Source organism: Puma concolor, chromosome B3, assembly GCF_028749965.1.
Source record: "Puma concolor isolate L17-30 chromosome B3, mPumCon1.1.hap2, whole genome shotgun sequence".
Taxonomy (NCBI): Eukaryota; Metazoa; Chordata; class Mammalia; order Carnivora; family Felidae; genus Puma; species Puma concolor.
The window spans coordinates 143,121,083-143,142,369 of NC_141672.1; the positions used below are offsets into that span (position 1 = coordinate 143,121,083).

The 21,287-nt window shown below is 56.6% G+C and overlaps 1 protein-coding gene across 4 annotated transcripts in view; it reads left to right on the forward strand.

Annotated features, from left to right (window-relative positions):
• The first annotated feature begins 8,303 nt into the window (after positions 1–8,303).
• Positions 8,304–21,287, forward strand: part of LOC147580451 (uncharacterized) — a 35,369-nt gene continuing 22,385 nt past the window's right edge. Inside the window, exon 1 of one of the 4 annotated variants that reach the window (XM_086711518.1) lies at positions 8,304–8,688. In XM_086711518.1, coding sequence (XP_086567644.1) covers positions 8,432–8,688 — 257 coding nt within the window. In that variant the 5' untranslated portion in view covers positions 8,304–8,431. Of the gene's footprint in view, positions 8,689–9,490; positions 9,678–15,124; positions 15,321–21,287 lie in introns of those variants that run through there. The other 3 variants (XR_015252911.1, XR_015252913.1, XM_086711519.1) reach the window with 3 other exon arrangements.

Consider the following 21,287-nt stretch of genomic DNA (forward strand, 5'->3'; position numbering starts at 1 on the left):
GGTGTGGGGTGGCAGGCCTGTCCTCGGTGAACCTTTGGGATGGGTTCCTGCCATCGACCTGCATGTCCTTGGGGTGTCGGTCCTGCCTGCCACCACCTAGGACCTGCACTGCCCGGCTTGCCTGCCATCCTGTGCTGGACCTTGCCATACTGCCACATGCCCACACTTGGCCCTGGAACAACGTGGCTTTGGACTGCATGGGTCCACTTATACGTGGCTTTTTTTCTGAAAAATACAGTCCAGTCCTGTAAATGTATTTTCTCTTCCTTATGATTTTCCCGGTAACGTTTTCTGTTCTCTTCTTTTTCTTCTCTGTTTTATGTTATTGGGAAGGCTTCCATTCAACAGTAGGCTATGAGTAGTTAAGTTTTTTTTGGGGGGGGGGTCAAAGGTTCTATGAGGATTTTTGATTGCACAGGGATCAGTGTCCCTAACCCCCATGTTATGTGTGTGTGTGTGTGTGTGTGTGTGTGTGTGTGTGTGGAGAGAGAGAGAGAAAGAGAGACAGAGAGATACAGATAGGGTGAGAGAGCAAGGGAAAGCATGCTAGATCTAGAAATCTAGAGATCGAGAGACATGGGGGCCAGCAAGTCTAAGATGTGCGGGTCAGACTGTCAGGCTGGAGACCCAGGGCAGAGTCGATGCTATAATCTTGAGCCCAAAGACAATCCAGAGACAGAATTCTTCCTCTTCAGGGGACCTCAGTCTTTTTCTCTTAAGACCTTCAACTGGTTGGATGAGGCCCACCCAAATCATGCCTTACTCAAATCTGCTTTACTGAAAGCCCACCAACTTAAATGTTAATCACCTCTTTAAAAATACCTTCACAGCAACGTCTAGACTGGTGTTTGACAAAGTCACTGGTCACGATGGCCTAGCCAAGTGGACACATAAAATTAACCATCACAGGGCAATTCTGGCTTCTGGAGGCCGCTCACACTGTTCTGCCTGGTCTTTTACAGGCTTGCCCTTCCGACGTTCCAGAACAACAAGCATCTTCTTGGTCTTCTCTCTCCAGGACCTGTCTAGTCAGACAGCCTGATGACCAAAGTACCCACTGGCCAGATCACTCTGTCAGTCAATGCCCCCTTTAAATGATGGTGCCATCTTCGGTCAGTTTCTGCCAGAGCAGACTCCAAGGCAAGGCTCTGCATGCTACCGAAGTGCTCCAGGAGGACTGGGAAGGGAGTGGGACAGCAGGGAAGGGGCGGAAAGAGGATTTCCAGCAAAGTCTCAGCCTGTCCCCATAGAGGGCTCTAGGGTGTGAGTTACACCTCAGAGTTTGTCCTTGAGGGAAGTGAACTTTCATACACAAGACATCATGGGCTCTGGGCTACTCTGGAGCTGGAGCGGAGGCATAAAGTCAGCCCTCCACTCATGTAGCTGACGAAGCTCCAATCTTCCCAAGGACACCGCAGGTGCTGGGGGCTGGAAGGACGGATCAGGTAAGAGGGATGGGAGGGAATCTGGCTGGGGAACCAATGGTGTCCGCTCCTGGGCTCACGGGAACACAGCGCCCCAGTGTGGTAAGACCACACAGTCTTCGAGACCAGCACAAGGCTGAGGCTGTCGGAGGGCACGGGTTGTTGTTTCTCTACCATTTGACTGGCATTTCACCGGCATGAGCACCCAGTGCCCTGCCTAATCTATGCCCTATTTTCTTTTTTTAATGTCTATTTTTACTTTTGAGAAAGAGAGAGAGAGAGCATACGAACTGCGGAGGGGCAGAGAGAATGGGGGACAGAGGATCTGAAGCGGGTTCTGTGCTGATAGCAGAGAACCTGACACGGGGCTCAGACTCATGAACCGTGAGATCATGACCTGAGCTGAAGTCAGATGCCCAACGGACAGAGCGACCCAGGCGCCCCTGATCTGTGTGATATTTTCAAGAAATACTTGTGAAATTAACAAAGGAAGGGACAAAAATTACACCAGTCAGGCACCTGCAGGGAAACAGATACCATTCTGATAGTTGAAACAGAAAAGAATTTAACAGAATTTAATTTAGGGAATCAGGCAATTCCAACATGCTGGAAGCACTGGAGAAGCAGCTGTGGATTGGGTCTGCAGGAATGACTCTCAGAACTCCCCCAAACCGGCCTGCCAGAGGAGCCTCTATTTCCACCACTGTCTGGAAAGTAGGGAATTAAGAGGCAGTCCACAGAACTGTTGGTTTAAGAGTACACTGCTGGGCTTGTGATCCAGGAATCAGAAGAGTCACCACCATCAACTCTGGACATGCCTACGGACACTCAGGAAGCTGAAGAACACGTTGGTGGAAAAGCCCCACATCTTCACACATCGCTCAAAGTCAACTGGAAGATGGTCTCTGCACACCTTCCCCCTCCAAACTGCTTCTAATTAGTGCATCCCAATTCCTGTCCAGAATACAGGATGCGAGCGTGTCTGGATAAGGCAGTTTTAGCTTTCTAGTTTGTGCACTATAGCCTGGTAATTTATGAGCTTTGTTCGTATCCTTGCTACCAAATTGTTGGCTTGTGATAAACTTGTGGTCCCCAAGGAGGCCCCATCCCCCCCCCTTTTTTTTCTCCAGACCCTGCCCCCAAACCTGTGTGGGATGTTAATGGACAATAGTTCAAAGAATTTGGTGGCAGACTCTGGAAGAGAGATGCCAGAATTTGCCATGGGAACAATGAAAATAGGCAGAAACTTAGTATGTAAGTTGCTTCTTATTTCTAGAAGGGTGCATTAAATGTTGACTTCATCTTCTGTGTTGGGAGCTGAGAACGTGGAGAGGAGTAAGACTGTTGCCCTCGCTGGGCTTGCAGTCATACAAGGGAAAGAGACAAGCTGAGAGAGTCTGACAAGTACTGGCAGGTTGGTTTGACGGACATTTGGATTCTTTGAACTGAGAAGGGGATAATAGAAAACTATTGCTAATAGGCAGTGGGGACGACTGGCTGGCTCAGTCAGTAGAGGATGCGACTCTTGACCTTGAGGTTGTGAGTTCAAGCCTCACACTGAGTGCAGAGAACCTTTTTTTTTTTAATTTTTAAAAATGTTTTTACTTATTTTTGAGACACAGCATGAGCAGGGGAGGGGCAGAGAGAGAGGGAGACACAGAATCTGAAGCAGGCTCCAGGCTCTGAGCACAGAGCCCGACGCGGGGCTCGAACTCACAGACTGTGAGATCATGACCTGAGCTGAAGTTGGATGCCCAATCGACTGAGCCAGCCAGGCGCCCCGAGTGCAGAGATTCTTAAAAATAAAATCTTAAAAAAAAAAAAAGAGGCAGTGTAACAGTGGCAAAGAACTCGGACTCTGGTTCTCATCTTGGTTTAGCCACTGATTAGCTGTGACTTTGGGCAAATTACTTAACCTCTCTGTGCCTTGGTTTCCCCATCTGTTGAATGAGAGTAAGAGCATCTGCGGCATAAGGCAGTGGTGAAGATTAAAAACAAAGTGTTGCGAATAAATAGCGTATCATATAACGTACCCACCTAGTGAGCATTAACTGCTGGCAAATCCTCACTCTGGGAGCAAATTTGGAAGATACAAATCCTAAAATATTTTAACGTCAATCAATAAACACATCCTTCTGAGCTGGCAGGGAAGGGACTGTAAACTGTGCTTGTCATAATGGCCACACGGTGGCGCCCCTGCTGCTGGCTCAACAGAAACACTTCCTTCAGGTCAGTTCCTCCGGAGGGAGGATTCCAGGGGAGGTGCCCCCGCGGCCCCTCGACATAGGCCAGGTGCTGCCAGGACGGGAGGTCACACGGGGGGAGGAAAGCTAAGCTTGGAAGGAGGGGGGTGGGGTCAGGGAACCGGAGGTGGCAGAAAACAGAATGCTACTCAAAGCAGGCCAAAGGAAAGGGGCTTACTGCAACACTTTCCTGCCACTGAAGGAGCAGCAGCTGTCTGAGAAAGTCTCAGGCACTCTCTGGAGCCTGATGGCCTTTTCTCTGCCAGCCTCCCTACCCATCTGCTCCATTGTCTCAGCTTCTCCGCTCCTTCATCACGTGGGCTGACCACAGCACCCCCCCCCCATCAGGCCCACCGTGCACCCTCCCAGTCTGAGCCTCACTTTGGTGCCCGGGAGAGACCCTGGTGGGCTCAAGCTGGGCCGGAGATCGGCCTGGGTGGGCCAGCACCGAGGAGACATCAGCAGACTGACATTTTATTTATGTGTATTAAAAAAAATTTTTTTTTAATGTTTATTTACTTTTGAGACAGAGAGAGACAGCACGCGTGAGGGAGGGGCAGAGAGAGAGGGAGACACAGAATCCGAACAGGCTCCAGGCTCTGAGCTGGCAGCACAGAACCCGATGCGGGGCTCGAACCCACGAACCGTGAGATCATGGCCTGAGCCGAAGTCGGATGCTCAACTGACTGAGCCACTCAGGCACCCCTTGTTTTTATTTTTTTAGTGTTTATTTATTTTTGGCAGAGACAGAGCATGAGCGGGAAAGGGGCAGAGAGAGAGGGAGACACAGAATTCGAAGCAGGCTCCAGGCTCTGAGTACAGAGCCCGATGTGGGGCTTGAACTCACGAACTCTGAGATCATGAACTGAGTTGAAGTCAGATGCCCAACCGACTGAGCTATCCAGGTGCCCTCAGACTGATATTTCAGAAGGGTCCGTGCCCAGGGGTATCAATGACATACTGAGTTCTAAGGTGAAGCCCCAGTTAGGATACTTCTGAAATCGTTCAGATGAGAGAGGAGAGATGGGGGTAAGGTGGCACACATCTGAGGCTGAAACCCTGGCTCTAGAAGTTTCTAGCTGTGTGGCTTTGAGCAAGTTACTTACCTTCTCTGAGTTTCGCCTTCAGAAGTGCCTGGCATATGGTAGGAGCTCAGTGTGTATTTGTTGAATGAATGAATGAATGAATGAATGAATATCGAGAATCTGTCAAAACTTATGACCAGAATGTCATGCTTGGGCTGGCAGAGATGTCCTGCTGAGGGAGGTGAGAGCCTGGGGGAAATCTCAAGGCTCCCGAACCCCGGCCCTGCCTGCATGTCCTGTCATTTCCTCTTACTCATTTCTCACTCGCCCTTGGAAGATGAGATCCTCAGGCGTGATGAGAAGGGGCTTTTGTTACTTAATTTTCGTAGGTCCTGAAAATATGAAAGGAAAGCCACAGATGGGGAAGGTGAGGCTGGAAATAGGACAAGGGGCACAGCTTGCCTGGCTGCAAGAACCCTGGGGAGGTCGGGAGCCTGCCCCATCCACCTCAGTCTCCATGGGACCTTCCAGAAGGGGGTCAGAATAGCAGAGTCTCCAGCCTCAGATAGAAGAGGAGGTGAGCTGTAGGCCTGACGTCTGGCTGTCCCCCTCACTACCAGGAGGGCCTGTTTGCTGATAGGTGGGAGGGCCCTGAGTACGGGGGAGGGTGCTTTGCGTGGAGTTTGAGAAGCAGAGAAGAACCAAGGGGGGAAAGGTCTTCCCAGACGGCTATTGCTTCCCTGTCCCCGCTATCCAGACCCCAAGCCTTCAGGTAAGCGCCAGGACAGAGCTCACCGGGGCAGGGAGCGAGTCCGTTCGGCCGGCTGGCCTCGGCCGCCTGAGTCGTGTGCGTCTGCATCTCCCAGGAACTGCCGGCAGAGGGCGCTGTTGGACAGCGCGCAGAGCGGCTCTCTGGGGCCGGAGAGCCGCGAGGTCAGGACTGCGGACGGGAGGACCCGAGACGGATGGGGAGGATGACAGAAGGAGGGCATGGGGGTGGCAGCCTGGGAGACTTTAAGGGATTCCTGCATCCTGCAAGAGCCCTAGCGTAGTCCGGCCGGGTCTTGGGGGTGCGCGGGCCTCAACCTTCCCAGCTTTAGATCTGAAACCCCGTGGGAAGGGGATGGCTGGGCGGCATTGCACGAGCTACAGCAGAGACGTCAGGGGGCGCTAGTCTCACATCCCCCACTACGCATCTAGGCCGCCGCCAGGTCCACGAAGTCTCCCCACCCCCAGTTCCCTGCGGTCCTGGCCTGTGGATCCAAGTCGTGTGCACTCGGGCGCGGGAACGATGCAGCGGTGGCCGCCCTCCCTTCCCTGGCCAGCGTTCTTCCTGTGCGCCCCGCGCGCTTATCCGCGGCCTTTTCCTGGTGAGGGGCACCGCCCTCATACCCTGGCCCCGGCCATGGGCTTCTCCGCGAATCTCCCCTCCAGTTTAACTCCTAGGAACGGCATGGCCAATACTCGAACTGGACAGGGCGGGCTTGACCCAGGCCTGAGTGACCTCTAGGGCTGGGCGTCTATGTTCGCCCTGACTCAGAGACCCCATAACCCCGGAGTAGGAGGGACAGAATGGGGGCGGCGCGAAAGAACCTTCAGGCACCAAAAAGAGATACATTAACAGCAGCCGACCCTTTCCTGGGCACTCCTGTGCATGCTGGCCCCTCTGAATCTCGATCTTGGGTTCAGGCTGAATGCTCAGTCTCTTCTAGGACTTTCGCGGGCTCAGAGAGCATACACCTCCATACAGGAGTTGGGGGACACTTGCTGAGGCGGGTCGCGGGACACAGGTGCGCAACTCTGGGCTGCGCTTGCTGGGGGAACTCACGCTGTCACTGTCTCCGTGGGTCCTGAGGCTGGAGAGGGTGGGTGGGATATTGGAGACAGACAGCCTGGTTCCAGCCCTGGCACACCCTGGGATCCATTTGTCCTTTTCCCGGTAAACTGAGGAAGAGTAGCCATGCTGGGGAAACTGGCCTGTGAGGCCACAGGGGGCTGGCACTTACGCCTGCCCCCTGAACCTGGACTGCTTCCTTTCACTCTCTTAACTCAGGGCAGGCTTGCACCAACTGGGAGCTGGGGTCTGGGCCCGGAGGAAAGTGGAAGGGGAAATCCAGGCTGTAGGAGAACAGCTGGGAGGCTGGAGAAGTCCAGGGAGGTGTGTCACCGACCTTTCCCTCAACCTCCATTCCTGAGGTCAGGGCTACTGCCTCCTGAAAAGCTGCTTGGCAGATCCAAGTGCCAAGGGGGCAAACGACCCAATTTGGACAGGACCCTAGCGAGGGTGTACAGGCGGGACAGAGTCAGCCAAAATCATACTAGGCCTGCACCTGTGGTCCAGTCCCTCCAGACAGGGTGAGACCCAGATAACCCTCTCACCATGGAGCAGCATCCCGTGACTCTGCTGCGGCATCCAAAAAAGGCAGCTGAGGGCGGGAGTGGAGAGGATGGGAGGGGGGCCGCCGGCGCCCGGTTTGGCGGGCGCCTCAATGGGCCGCTGGGGCCAGAGCAGCGGCCTAATGGATTCAGGCCTGCCGGGCAGAGGCGCACCCGCCCGCCCGCTCCTGCTCTCAATAGCGGACAATGGAGTCCCGGGGTGACCCGAACAAAGAATTTGGAAGTAGTTAAACTGCAGAACACGTTCTGGGCCTGGGTGCCTCCTTTCAAAGAGAGCGAAGGGAGAAGAAAAGAAAGCACTGGGGGGTGGAGGGGGTGAGAAAATGCCCAGGGGAAAAGTTGGTAGGTCGCCCTAGTTGCCGCCAGCTACCAGACGCCAAGAATTCAATAGGATATGGGGGGAGGGGGAAGTGGCCCAAGTCTGCCTGACCACAGGGAGAGGCTGAGAAAGTTCTCCCAGAGATGACTGGGGTTCCCCAGCCTCCCCAACCCCCACAGCCTTCCATTCGGGGGCCAGGCTCAGGAGCTGGGCTGCCCAGGAAGCCTGAGAGAAGCTTCTCTGGGCTTTGGAGGCTAGAATAGGGGTCAATAGGGGGTGAAGGAAGTGTGTGGGCTTTGTCCTGGTTCCACAGCAGAGACTGAAAATGCACTCTCTTTGGGTCTACCCCTGAGTCTCTCCAAGCCTCTTCTAGCAGTTTCTTTCTGGACAGGTTTCCCTTTCTGATCCCTTTCTCAGAATTTGTTTTTGTTTTTCCTTCCCCATCCAGTTTAGAAAGGCTGGGTACCCCTGCCCCTTGGCTCGCCCCATCCCATACAAGCAGCAATCTAGTTTCTTTTGGTGAGAATATTCCTTTTTTTTTTTTTCTTTTAAAGTCAGGCCTCTAGGCATAGCAATTAAGGCCAATTATTATTATCTCTTATGTTTTTCTGAACTTTCCCATTTTGCCACAATGAGCACAGTCACAAAATGGGAGAAGGGGAAGACATTTAGAAAAGTAGTGAGTTACACTGATATCCAACAAATTTACAAGAGGAGACTCTGTAGAGGTTATGGAGACCAAAAGAGTAAAATGACAGGAAAAACTGTCAGGAAATGCATTGAGGTGGGAGGGGGGAACAAATCCGCTTTCCCTCTTCTAGCCCTTTCCTCAAGTTGTTCAGAAAAGATAGAAGTAGGGAAGAAGAAAAAAGCCTTAGCGGCCACTGCTTGTGAGAAGTGGTGCCTCTGGAATCAGAGAGAGCGCGCCCCAGCCAGGCGGCTCTCTCCTGCGGGAGGCGCTTGGTTTGCAAGGGGTTAACAGCGTTGCTCGTGAACTTGGCCTGTCTGTCTGGCTCGTGATGGATGGTGAGACCCGCTGACAAGTTCAGCCGGAGGGACCTCCCCTGCTGTGGCGGCGGGAGAAACACGCAGGCGGAAGGGACCCGGGGCGAGCGGTCGGGACGAGCGGGGAAGACTGTAGTTTGGCGTGGCAGGGCGACCGAAAAGGCGAGCTGCTCTGCCTGCCCTCTCGGCTCCCGCCTCCCCTTGACCGCTCGCCTCCTCCGCTGGAGCTTTCCTATACCGTCCTGGAACACCAAAGTTTCCCGGAGCTTCGCGCGGTGAGTCCCACAACCCCCTGCCCTCCCCTGCGGACAACCGAGAGCAGTGGGGAGCTGGGTGTCGGGAGCCCGCTTCTCAGGAGGCCGAGTTCAGCATTTGGACAGCGGCTCCGGGGCGCTGTCAGCCCTGTGCTTGGAGTTTTCAGGTGCACAGAAAAGGGCGGGTGGGGGAGGGGAAAAGCAGCACTGGGTCTTGGAAAAGCAGCATCAAGCCTGGAGGGAACCCTCGGCCCAGAAAGGGACACCTTTCCGCAAGCCAAAATATTCCTTCCGAGCTTACATGAGGCCCCCCCCGGACCGATCAACCCAGCGAAGATACCCTCAGCGTACCAACACTTGCTTGGAGTAAAAAGCCCCCTTTCGGCCCAGAGAGTAGACGCCCCCGTCTCCTCAGCTCTCCATTCTCCCCAAAGCAGCCTGGATCCCTCAGCTTAGAGCTGCCTGCGAGGCTTCCAACCCGCTGCTCGCCACCACCTCCCAGGTTGTTGGTGGCTCTGGACGAGCCTGGCAGCGCGCGGGGGCGGTGCGGGGGGTGGGGGGGAGGACCGAAGGTTTGAATGGCGCCGCGACTCCCCGGGCAAAGCTGGGAGGCAAGCGGGGCGGGGGGAAGGAAGCGCCGGGGCGCGAGGCTGGGCGCCCCTCACAGCTTGCCTCCGCCCCCTCCATTCCGCACTGGTCGGGGTGAGGGGAGGGGGGCGGGGGGAGCCGCGCTGACGTCACTGCGGGCCGTGCCCGCCCGAGAAGGCGGCGCTGGGAGCCGCTCAGAGCCCCGAGAAGCCGCGCGCCGCCAGGAGCCCCCGCACCGCCGCTACCGTGCCCGCCTCCCGCGGCTCTCGGCCGTGCGCCCGCCGAGGCAGGGGCGCCTGGAGAGCGGCCGGAGCCGGGCCTGGGCCCGCGACCGCGCCTCATCAGGGGCCGCGGAGCCGCTATCCCCGCAGCCGCCCCACCCCCGCCGCTGCCTCGCGGGCCCCCGGCCCCCTTCCCGGTCCGTAAGTGCCGCTGCCTGCTGTGTCTCAGCGAGGCTGGGGAGCGGGGGCTAGGGCGCGAGGGCGGTAGCCTCGGCTAGGGCGGCGTCAGGGAGCTGGTCTGGACTGGGAGAGGGGGCTGGGGCATCCCTGCTCGGGCCCCCTTGGGCAGCACCAGCGGCGCGGGGCTTCGCGTCGCTGCCCGGCGGGGTGAGGGGTGCTCTCTGACTGCGGGTGGAAGGCGGGGCTCAGCCTCGGGGGCCTGACCCAACATCCCCTGCAAATCGTCAAGGCCAAGGTCAAGGGTCGTGGGGCAGGGGGAAGCGCCCAGAGGTTAAGACTCTGGGTGTGCAGAAAGGGGAGGGGCGCGGGGCCGGATGGAAGTTGTGGGACTGCAGACAGGTTCACCAGAAAGGAGAGAATGTTTCCCAAGTGAGGCTCCCGGGAGTCTCCGGACCGCCCCCTTCCTCACCTTTGCTCCTGACCCCCCTTCTTTCGTCTCATCCCCTCCCTCGCAAAAAATAATAACCCAGAAAGTGGCTTCCTGAAAAAAAAATTTTTTTAAGAAATAATGCAACACACAGCACCCACTCTGGACAAGATTTATGGCACGCTTTCCCCCACTGTAATGGGAAGTTGTTAGGAAAGCCTTTCTGCTCTGCTCCTCACCCCGCCCAACCCCGGCCGTCGCCCCCCCCCCCCCCCGCACTCCCCACCCTGTGCCCGAGAACAGGCCTCTTGGACCTGTTTGAGGGTGTCTCTGCAGCCTCTTCCAACCCAGGCTCTGAGGAGCTTGGGAAGAATGAGGACAGCAGTGGGGGTTGAAGCTGTGGTGAGGGGCTTCTCTGGGAGAAGACATTTGGGGGGGGGGGTGGTCTAGCCTGGCCTCCCAGCAAAGCAGGGAGGTAGCAGAAGCTGGGAGAGACTGTGGGGTCAGATCATGGGAATAGTGCGTGCATTCAGAAATACATGGTTTGAGTCCTTGTGACTGGGGAGAAATTCAGGTGCTGGGGCTGAAAGAGAGCCCTTTTTGGAGCCTGCCATATCCTGGAGGAGGTGGGTTCTTGGCTGTAGAAAGGGAAAGGATAGAGTTTGAGGGTCTGGCTTTAAATCAAGGGACAGAGACCAGAGGGTAGGCTAGGTGAGCATTGGGGAGGGGGTGTCATGAGAGGTTCAATGGCAGGAACCTCCATTAGCAATGCCAGCTGCTGCAGACCCCAGGGGAGAGGTGCTGTTCTGCCCAGGCCTTTTCAGGTGGGGTGTTTCTGGGTTTGTGCCCAGCCTGGGCCTCCCCAGAGCCCACACCCTGGATGCCTGAGCCTCAGCTTCTGAGAAAAAGGAGGCCAGATGTGGAAGCCAGAGAGGGCACTATAGCCCAGGTGACCATGTCAATTTGAAGGTGGGTGTGGAATCCCTGGGGACCCTGAGTGCAGGAAGCTGGGTCCATATGCCTTAGTTCAGTGCTGGACTTCAAGAATCCACACAATAGGAAGACCCAGCTTAATCAAAGCTTGGGCCTGAGGAAGGAACAAGGGAGGGAGGAATAAGGGAGGGAGGAAGCAGTGGGGGGAAAGGGCATCCTGGACCTAGCCTAGGTTGTGACTGGTGATACTGTCTCCTAATTAAGGCCCATAGGGGCTCCAGAAAGGAGTGCTAGTTCCTGGCAAGTGTCAGGTCTCTACTGGAGCTTGGGGGGCTCCATGGATCTCAGGCTCCCAGCCTGATCAGGGCAAGTCTGGTCACAGGATATTGGGTGCTTGAACAGGGCTGTTGGCTAGAGTCAGAACTGTCCACTCTCCTTCCATTTAATCCCTTAATTCACTGTGTCCTGAATTGGGGCAAGGGGAGACACACTCCTGTGGGTCATCACGGCCCCTGTGTAACCACCATCACGCAACAGGAACTTGGGCCAAAGCCAGCTTGCAGCCCAAGCAGCTGAGGTTACCAAATGGGTACAAGAGTGCTTGTGTATACATGTGTGTGCACGGGCAAGGTATCTGCCACCTGCCTTAGGCGACTGCTAGATGGGTATACGGGCCAAGTGTGTGTGTGTGGGGGAGGGGAGACGTTGCAGTTGTATGAATCTGAAGGCGTACAGGGCACACATGTGGCTGCAGCAAGAATGGGCATTTCTATAGACACGGGGATGGGGGTGGGGGCCAGGATCCTCTCTGGCCTTTGATGGAGGTTTGAATATGAAAAATGGAGTCTCTGGCCTTTGGTAGACACACCTAGGAAAGAAGCCTCCTCTTGAGGAGACACCTGCCACTGGGGCGCTCTCTCGGGCTGCTGTTACTTTCTCCTGGTAGCTGCTGATGTCCCTGGAGCTCAGGTTCAGGGAGAGACCAGGAAGTTTGGGGCAAATGAAGCTGTGGAGAGAGAGGTCTGATAGGCAGCTCTCAGCACCGTGGCCAGGGCCTGGCCACTACCACAGGCGCTTTGCTATCAGTACCCACACTCAGGCAGACCCAGTGCCTGCTTCCCCATGATCACAGGGCTTGTATTGCAGCCTGTGGGCCCAGGCCAGGGGCTTGGTGTGAGACCAAGTGCATAGAACATGCAGATGAGAGGGTGATGGGGCTAGGGCTGATGGGGTTCTCCCCGCTCCAGTTTGGAATGGGCCTGCCCTAGATCCTGCCACCCTCATCTGATGGTGCCAGATGAGATGTGCCTCCACCCAGCATCATCCTGGATCATTTCCTGGCCCCTGTCTAAACTATGCTAGGCCGTGGAGGCCAGACACCAGGCCACAGAGATTCAGCCAGTCCTGACCCACCAGGGCAGCACCCTCTCTGCAGCCTACTCACCAGATGTCACCGTGGCTTCCTTCCTGGGAGTGGTGCTATGATGGCCAGGTGCTGGAGGTGGAGGTGGAGGTGGAGGGATTCCAAGACAGTCACACTCAAGCAGAGCACAGAAGCCCCCAGCCAGCCTCACCTGCTCCCCACGAAGGGACTCAGTTTCCCAAAAAGGGCAGCAGAGATGTGGCCCTGATGACAGTGGCCTCCCACATTTGAATTCAATCCAAATCGGGCTTTTAGTTTTTTCTCCCAGAGCCCCCACCCGCCCTCAGCTTGCCAGTCGGGCCTCCGGCGCCGCTGTGTTACCGTGAGCCTCGCTGAGGAGCCATTTTGTGCAGCATCCTGCTTAAATCACACTCCGAGGGGCTCCTTCCTCGCTGTCTCCCCCCTCTTGTTCCCTCTCCCTTCCTCTCCCGCAGGTGAACCTTGCTTCTCCGCCCCTTCCCGCCTCCGCAGCCCCACCCTTCCCACCCCGGGTGGCCCAGAAGGACTAGGGCTCTGGAGGCCGCCCCCACACACACCAAGATGGGGAGACAGTGCGGGATCTTGGAGCTGCAGGAGGAGGGAAAGCAAGGGGCGCCTCCCAATTATGGTAATCCTTTGGAATTAACTATCTCGGGCCCAAATTCGGGTGGTTCCTTCCCAAGGGCTGCCGCCAGCCTCTCTGTTTCTCCACTGTTGCCGCTCTGTCTGGCTCATGTTTGCCTTCTGGAAAAAGGGATGTGTATGCAAAATGGGATTTGGAGGGAGATATGTAAATGCCAGGTCTGGTCTGGCACTGGCTGGCTGGGATGGGAGTGCGATGCAGGCCGCCTTGGATTTAGGGTCAGGATGAAAAGTGAACAATATTGAGATAAGCGGTTGGGCAACGGGAACTTGGCAAAATCAGGAAATTGACAAAACGGAGATGTGTCCTTTTTAGGGGGAAATAGGGGAGAAAAGCATGTTTAGAAAAATCATGAAATCCCTTCCAAACCATCCGCTTCTGCTCTCTTCTTTGGAACCCATTCTGCGGGGATTTGCCTGGCTCAGAGTGGTTCAGTGCCCCAGGCCCTACTAAAATGTACCCTCATATAGATACCTCTGCCCAAGCTTATGGTGGTCCTCACAGACTGCAGCATTAGGGGGCCCTGAGAGGAGAAAACCCATGTATATTGGACCACCAAAAGCTGGGACTTCACCTGCCAATTCTGCTTCGGGATCTCTCTCTCCCTATATCCTGGACTGATTTTTTTTTTTTTTTTCTGGGAGCATCTGAGAGCAAAGATATCACATTTTTTCATATTTAATCTTTGTGCATCCCGAGAGTGACTGGCAGGGGAAGGTGAATCCCAGCACCCAAGGCTGGAGGGTAGCTGCAGCATTAAGGAGGAAGGGAGGAAGCGAGTGATGGCTGGGGCGAGCGACGAGCGGCATACATGGGCCACTCACCTCTGGAAGGCTGCAAAAGGGGCCTCCTGGTCTGCTGGTCGGGCTCAGTTGGGGGTCATTTTGGGAGATCCAGCGTGGCAGCCCCTTTTCCTGTTGACCCACTTGCTGTTGAGTAGGCCGGGTGTGTGCTGAGAGCCCTAGAAGGAGGGCTGAGGCGCGGCTTTGTGTGTTCATTTTTCGGTGGAACATGAATTTAACCAGCAGCCTGGTTCAGGCCCAGGACGTCTCCAAGCCGGCGGACACCATCGGTTGTACCTTCCTAAATTCTTCGAAAGAGGAGGGACCCAGCGGCAGGGTATAGTGGGCACCAGGGCCTAGCCCCAGTGCGGCATGGCTCGGAACACTATGGGTGGGACATCGACCCTCGCGCTTAGTTCCTTCCTCCCTCCACTCTCAGTTTCCGCGCGTGGGCTGGTGCTGGAAGGTGCCGGGCGTGGGGAGAAGAGGGAAGTTAAAGGTGAACCGGCTCCTACCCTCGGCTTAAGGCCTTTCAAGTGCGCACTTGGCCGCCCTGGAGAGACCTTTACCACGCCCCACCACGTGTGTCCCTAAACCTCCTCACCAGAGCTCCCTAACTCTGAAGGTTCGCGGTGGCTGCCAGGCTCCCTGGCATTTGGGGAAAGCAGAGGAGTCTGGGGGAGGGGAAAGGCCAGACGGTGCGCACACAGGAGCGCAGCCCTAACGCATTTCAGGGCAGAGTAGACGCTCTCTCCGCCTCGGGGAAGGAAAGCCGTGAACGCCGAGGCCATTGTAAGGCTGGGTGGTGCGGAGCGCGGGAAGGGGGCTGGGATTTGAATGAGAGCCTGTGATTGGCCGATCCCTGGACTGACGTCACTTCCCCGCGGGGCGATTAGCGTGCGAGAGGAGGGCTGGCGGTCCAGTGCGCTGGGGGCGGCCGCGGCGCCCGAGGCTGCCGAAGCGCACCGCGCGGGTGCCCTCAGTGCGCCCTGGGACGCCGTCGGAGCGGGCTGCAGGCGCGGGTGCCCACACGCACAGAACGGGGAGCCGGGGAGGGACGCGCTAGGAGGGCGAAGGAGGGAGGGAGGGGACTGGGCGGGGGCTGCCGGCCTTGGCTATGGGAGTCAGTGTGTCTGTGTGTCCGTCGGTCCCCTCTGGCTCTCCGCGTGCGCCTGGGGCTCCGGGAGCGGCGCCCGCTCCGGTTCCCGCGCCCAGAGGGCAGCGGCACGTGGGGCCCACGGCGCGGCAGCGGCGGTGGCGAAGGGAGGCCCGTTTCTCTCTTTGGTTATCTAGCTGTATGAGTGCCACAGAGCCGTCATAAAGCTAGATAACCGAAAGTAGAAATGACTCTCACAACTTCTGTGTGCGAGCGCCCGCCCCGCTGGCCGCCCCGGCCCGCACGAGCCAGAGGAACCCAGAGGAGCCCAGTGCCGGCCCAGCGGACTCCAGCCCGGCGGAGCGGCCGCGCCCGGACCAGGTACCTGACCTCGGCTCTCTCTCCAGGGACACTTTCCGTACCCTGGAGGAACTTGCCAGCTTTCCCCCTACTCCTCCTCTTTCCCCGCCCCCACTCCATCCCTCAGCGCCAAAGCAGGAACCCCAAAGTGGAGAGGACAGGGGGAAGGGAGGGGGTTGGGGTTGCAGAGGGGTCGCTGGCGGGGAAGGCACCAGCCTTCTCCTTCACCCCATAAATCAGGCTGGAACAATCCTCTCCCGGAGCTGCGGACGGGGATTTTGGGATGCAAATGCGATGGGAGAGAGACAGCGGCCGGTAGGGGGTGGGGGTGGGGGGATTGAAGGGGTGGGCAGGGGGCTGCCCCGCCGCTAACAAAGCGGCCTTTATCGAATTATTCGAGGAGTCAGCCCCTGAGCGCCATTAGCATACGGCTTGGGGGTTGCCGGAGCTTCGCCCCTCGGTGAGGTCAAGTTCTTGATAATTTGATCACTTTTCACGGGCTCTGGCAGCTGCCTTTGTGTGCAGTTGGGGGGTCTGTGTGCAGCGTGAAGCGGAGCAGAACTGGCGAGGAGTGCGCTCAATGGCTAGGGGCCGGGGCGGGGGCCTCCCTCCCCGACGGGCGGGCCCTGCCCTGCATACAAACCAAGCGCTGGCGGGCGGGCGGGCGGGAGGGACGGAGCCCAACCCGGCGCCACCTCTGCACCAGCCCTGGCCAGGCCACTCCCGCCCGAGCCTCCCCAACTTCCCTGAGTGGTTAAGGTGCAGGCAGTCTCCCAGCGTCATTCCCCCCCTTCTCTCCCCCCCCCCCCAACATAAGATGTATTACAATGTCTAGCAAATAAAAAAGCAATTGGGGGAAATCTGCATTCCGTTCCCATGGCAACCCAAGGCAGCGCACCCGGCCACTCAGGCTCCCAGCCCCTCTTAGCTGGGTGTGGGGAGTGGGGCCGCCCCTGATCACTGCATGGGGATCTAGGTCCCATGTAGCAAACAGTGCTGGGGGCCCTCCTGAGGCTCTTACCTACCTCCAGGTTACTGTTTTCCTCTGACACCTCAACTTGTCCTGAAGCTCGGGGCTCCCGGAAGCTTGGGGAACCACCTGGGCTCCTGGAGGATGAGTGGCTGTAGAGCCAGCCCTGGACCCTACCTTGCCTCAGGGAAGAAAGATTCAGCCCCCTTGATGGTTTGGAAGGCTTTCTAGGTTTGTGGGTGTGTGAGCGCTGTGACAGGCAGGTTGGAAGGAACTTGAGCCACCACCCAGACACGACCCTCATCCCCTTGCCCTTATATACACCAGGAAACATGTGGAAGTCTGAAATGACTCCTCCAGAGGCATAGAGCTCGGAAGGGCAGAGCTCGGCCCAGGCCACTTCACCCCCATCTTGGCCCGCTTCATTCCTCAGAGCCTCTTCCTCAGTTATTTATAAGGCCCTTATTTCCAGCTCCTACCCAGAACCTGCCCAAGTCCTCTTGTAACAATAGAAATCTTTTTCTACTCCTATTCCTTCAAGCACCCCCACCCCTTGTGTTTGGCCTCTGCTTAACGAAATTATTCTGAAAGTAGGTTGAATGTGTAAAAGGGGAAAATTCAAATAGTATGAAAGGGAGATCCGTTGGCCCTGGGAAGAGGAACTTCGAGGCTAAGGTGGATGGTGGAGTGAGACTTTGCACTATACCACCTTTTGAATTGTGAACAACATGGATGTGTTAGCTATTGAAAATAAAAATGAAATAAGAAAACAAAAGAACAGGCAGGAAAGTCAGTTGCCCTTCCTCTGTCCCCAGTTCTCCTCCCCAGAGATAATCACCAGGTAGAAGGTTTTCATGGATCCTGCGTGTCTCTTAAAAGCCAGTCTCCCTTTTTCCTGGGAAGAGGCTGGAGAAGGGTGACCAGTGTGATTCAGGATCCACCAGGCCTTGGGCGGCATACCCTGGGCTGCCCTTCCCTTCCAAGCGCACCTGCGAGCCAAGGCTCCGATCCTGACCTCATTTCGCAGGAAACCAGAGCAGCTCTTCCCACCCCCTCGCCCTGTGCTCCCTGCCTCCCTTGCTAGCCAGCTGGCCCTGGGCCCTGGGGCTTCCGTCTTCCTTTCCCACCACCCCCCATCCCTTTGCTATTTTGCAAGAACTAGTCCTTCTACCAGGAGCCTAGAGGCTTTGCAGCCTCACAGCTGTGTCTATACAGTTCAAATGAGTTTTTTTGTTTGTTTGTTTGTTTGTTTTTATTTTTAAACACCAGGGTTCCAAACCGTCCAGGCAGTTCTGAAATCTGGGTCCGGGGGGAGGAGGAGTCTGCGCAAGGGAAAATGCGGTTTTCTTTCCGCTTTCTACGAAAATCCGTTGATGCAAACCTCCCAGGTCAGGGGACGGATCCCAGCGGCGGGGCATCAGCGGGCTGTGTGCGCTGGAATCTCAATCTCCCGGACCCGCCCCACACCCACCAGAAACGGCCCTCTGAGACAGGCCAAGCCTCTCGAGTTTGGCCTCCGGGTATGAATGCCTTCCCCTAAAGGGCCACGTTCAAATCCCCTCCGTACACTTGAAGTCTCAGGAACAGGCTCAAATCGGTGCCTCACCCCATGAAACCTTTTCTGACTTGCCCGGGCCTGAAGGAGCCCTTCTCAGCCCTTGTCCCCATGCCCCAGGGAAGCCTTCCCCCAGGCCTCCTCTGGCCCCTCGGCTCCGCATGTTTGGGCTTCACTTTTGTCGAAAGTCTGCGCTATTCCTCTCCACCTTGCCCCAATCCGAAAAGGCTTTGGGGAACCTGAACACGCAATTGAAGCTTCAGCTTGAAAGCCAGAATTGATTGGGATCTCAGAGATGCTCTTCACCCAACCCCTTTCATTTGACATCTAGAAATACCGAGCTCAATAAGGCCCAGTGGCTCGCCAAAGGTCGCACAGCAAGCCACTGGTGGGGCAGAGATCAGGGCAGCCACCGAGGTGACCGAGGCAGCAAGGGCTTGCTTCTCGCTGGTCCAGGAACTCCCAACCCCGAACGACTGTAGGATCTGGCGGGCCTCTGCCCCGGCGAATGGAAAGCTGGCATCGCCGGGCGCCGCCGAAAGTCAGGCTGCGGCGCGACCAGAGGCCTGGTGCCGGCTGGCTGGGGAGCTGTCCGCGGCCGCGGTCTGACCTCCCGGGAAATGGGACCAGAGCGCGGAGGGAGCGAGGCCAGGAGGCCTCCCAGGGCCCAGCCGCGACGCTGAAAAGCATGAAGGGTCGGAATTAGGCGCTCATTTAGCGAGCGTTACTAATCCGAAGTTACAGCGCTAATTCCCTGATCCGGCCGCTCCCACACGCAGCGCGGGGATTAGACGCGCGGCCGCCGCCCCGCCCCGCCCTCACACCCCCAAACGCGCCCGCCCCGCGCCCTCGGGTCCGCGGGCTCCGGGCTAATCCGGCGCGCCGCGCTCGCCCGGCCCGAACGTGCCACGGGGCGGGCCCAGCCAGCTGGGGTGTGTGCCGGCCCGCGCGCCCCGGGCCGGGAGAGGCGGGAGGGGGCGGCCCCGGCGGGATCTGTGCGCCCTCCGGGACCCAGGCGGCGCGGCGCGGCGCGGGGCCGGAGAGCCGCCCGGATTTCTGCAACCCGGGGCTGCGCTCCCACGGCGGCGGCCCCTCGGAGGCCGCGGCGCCATTTTAATAGCCTTCATTTCCCCCCTTGGCATCTCGCGCGCGTGCATGTGTTGGGGTGTCTCTGCCCCCCATCCCGCCTTGACTTTACCCCCAGCCCCCCAACCCCGGCAGCCTGGATAGAGTGACCAATCAGCTCTGGCCCAGGGTGGGATGCGCGTCACCATGGCGACGGCCAGGGCGCCCTGGCAGTGCCGCCCATCGCAGAGGGCGAGTCTTGACGGCGCCTGGACGGGTAGGAAGGAGGGGAGGAGACGGGTGGAGGAAGGCTGTGGCACCTCCCCACGCCCACCGCATTCTGCCTAGGGTCAGTTCAGTTTGGGTCGGGCAGGGGGACGTTGGAAGATATGGGCAGGGCCTTCGGAGGGCCCCGAGTTTGTCCCGCAGGGGCGCTTTTGGGAGGATTCCCATTACTCCGAGGTCTACTCCCCTCCGTTATTTTCCTCTTGGTCCAAAATCCCACCCTGGTCTATCTCTCAACCTCTTCTACCTCTCTCTTTCTAAGTGGTGTTCAGGAGCTCTCAGAGGTTTCCCCCACCTTGCCTTGCCCTTGAGTGCTGTGATTTGGAGCAAGTCACTTCCCCTCTCTGAGTCTTAGTTTTCTCGTCCATAAGATGGGCTGGTGTGTAGGCTCATCACGGAGAGCATCCAGTGGATGCTCTACCAGCGTTAGAGACCCGGCTCCCAAAGCCGAGAGGGCAAGACCCTGGAGGGCAGAACTCAGAACTTGGGGATGTCCTTTCTGTCTGGGGGCAGCCAAGTTTGGGAGTCTCATGGCTTCCTAGAGCCAGCTTTTCATCTCTCCTCCAGACAGCTGGGAATCAGAGAGAAGGGGAGGGTGTTTAAAAATAGAGCCAGGGTGGGGGCTGTGGCTGGAACAAAACCTTGGTCAGTGGCGCTGAGAATGGGCCGTTGCACCTCCTATAGCGCTGGTTCCTTCCTTCCAGGCCGGTCCGGCTTAAGCACCACTTTAAGTGGTCCCGGCATTCACTGGCCGGCCCCTCACCGCAATTGAGCCGCAGGGGTTTGAAAAGAGGGCCAGGGCCTCAATGACAGGACCTTGGGCCAGGCTAATTGGTTTTGGTTCAAGGGGATACTGGATTTGTGAAAAGCTCCAAACTGCCTTTCCCACGCCAGAGCCAGGCCACGGCTTTAAGGAGAAGGGTTTGAGGAGTTTGGGGCCCAGGCGAGAAAGCTGGGAGCCAGGTGCCTCCAGCTGAAGATCCTTTCCTAATGGCCAAGACATTTCTCTGCTTGGAGGGTGGGGAGTTGGTACAAGGCACCTCGTGGGTGCAGGCAGGTTCTCCTAACCCTGTCACACACACATGTGGTGGTGTCTAGAAAGGGGCCCTCGTCTCTGAGCCTTTTGCATACCTTAGTGGTGGAATGGCCTTGTTTTTCCCCCGCTGGAATCATCCAGTAATTGTCTAGCTAATAGTTCTTGTCCCCAGACCTGGACCAAAGCTAGGCTTGTAGACTCTGGGAGAATCCTGGACTCTATCCTGAGGCGGGCAGTGCGTTTGTCTCAAGGTACCCAGCTTCTCTGTCTTTAAATGTTCCTAAGCTACCCTGGGCATTGGCAACAATGTAGAGATGACAAACAGGGGGCCTTGGGTTATTTTATTTATTTATTTTTAAATAAAGGGTTAACCACTTCTTTACATTTAAAAATTAAGCATTAATTGTATTATGACAAGCCCATCGTTATTGTAGATAATGTTAGTGTAAATACTTTGGAGCATATATCTTGAGGTATACCAGATTTCTACGTGTTTGGACCAAATGATTGCACATCTGTGTATATAATATATCTATTCTTGTATATATAAGGTCTGCATATCAAATCATACAGTTATATGACCATCAGTTATATTAAGGATGGTGGCAGGGTTGAGGGGGAGCTATAAAAAAAATCAGTCCCATTTAAAATGACGTTGCATTGACTGAGACCCGCTTCTCGTGGTTCATTGTGTGTTGAAGGGAGCATTTCTAAGTAATCACCAGCTAAGAAACCCCCTACCCTCTTTATTATCCTCCACATTTTTCTCCATGTTTGCCCACTTGAGGCATATGGTAAGTAGGAGAAAGGCACTTTGAAGAGATATAGAACTCTGTGTATCACATTTTCCATTTTTATTTCAATTTTTAATTGCCCAGAGCCTAATTTCTTTGGGCCTCTGCTGATTTGCACATTTGAGATTCATGTGTAAATATGCATGTGGCACGTGTGCACGCCTGGGCCTCCTTATCACAAAGTGTGCTCTCTCGGTGTTTAAATACACACAATCCACATCGACACACGATTATGGGCTTGTGTATTTGCCTCTTCTCCAGAATCAGGTTAATTTTCCCTCTG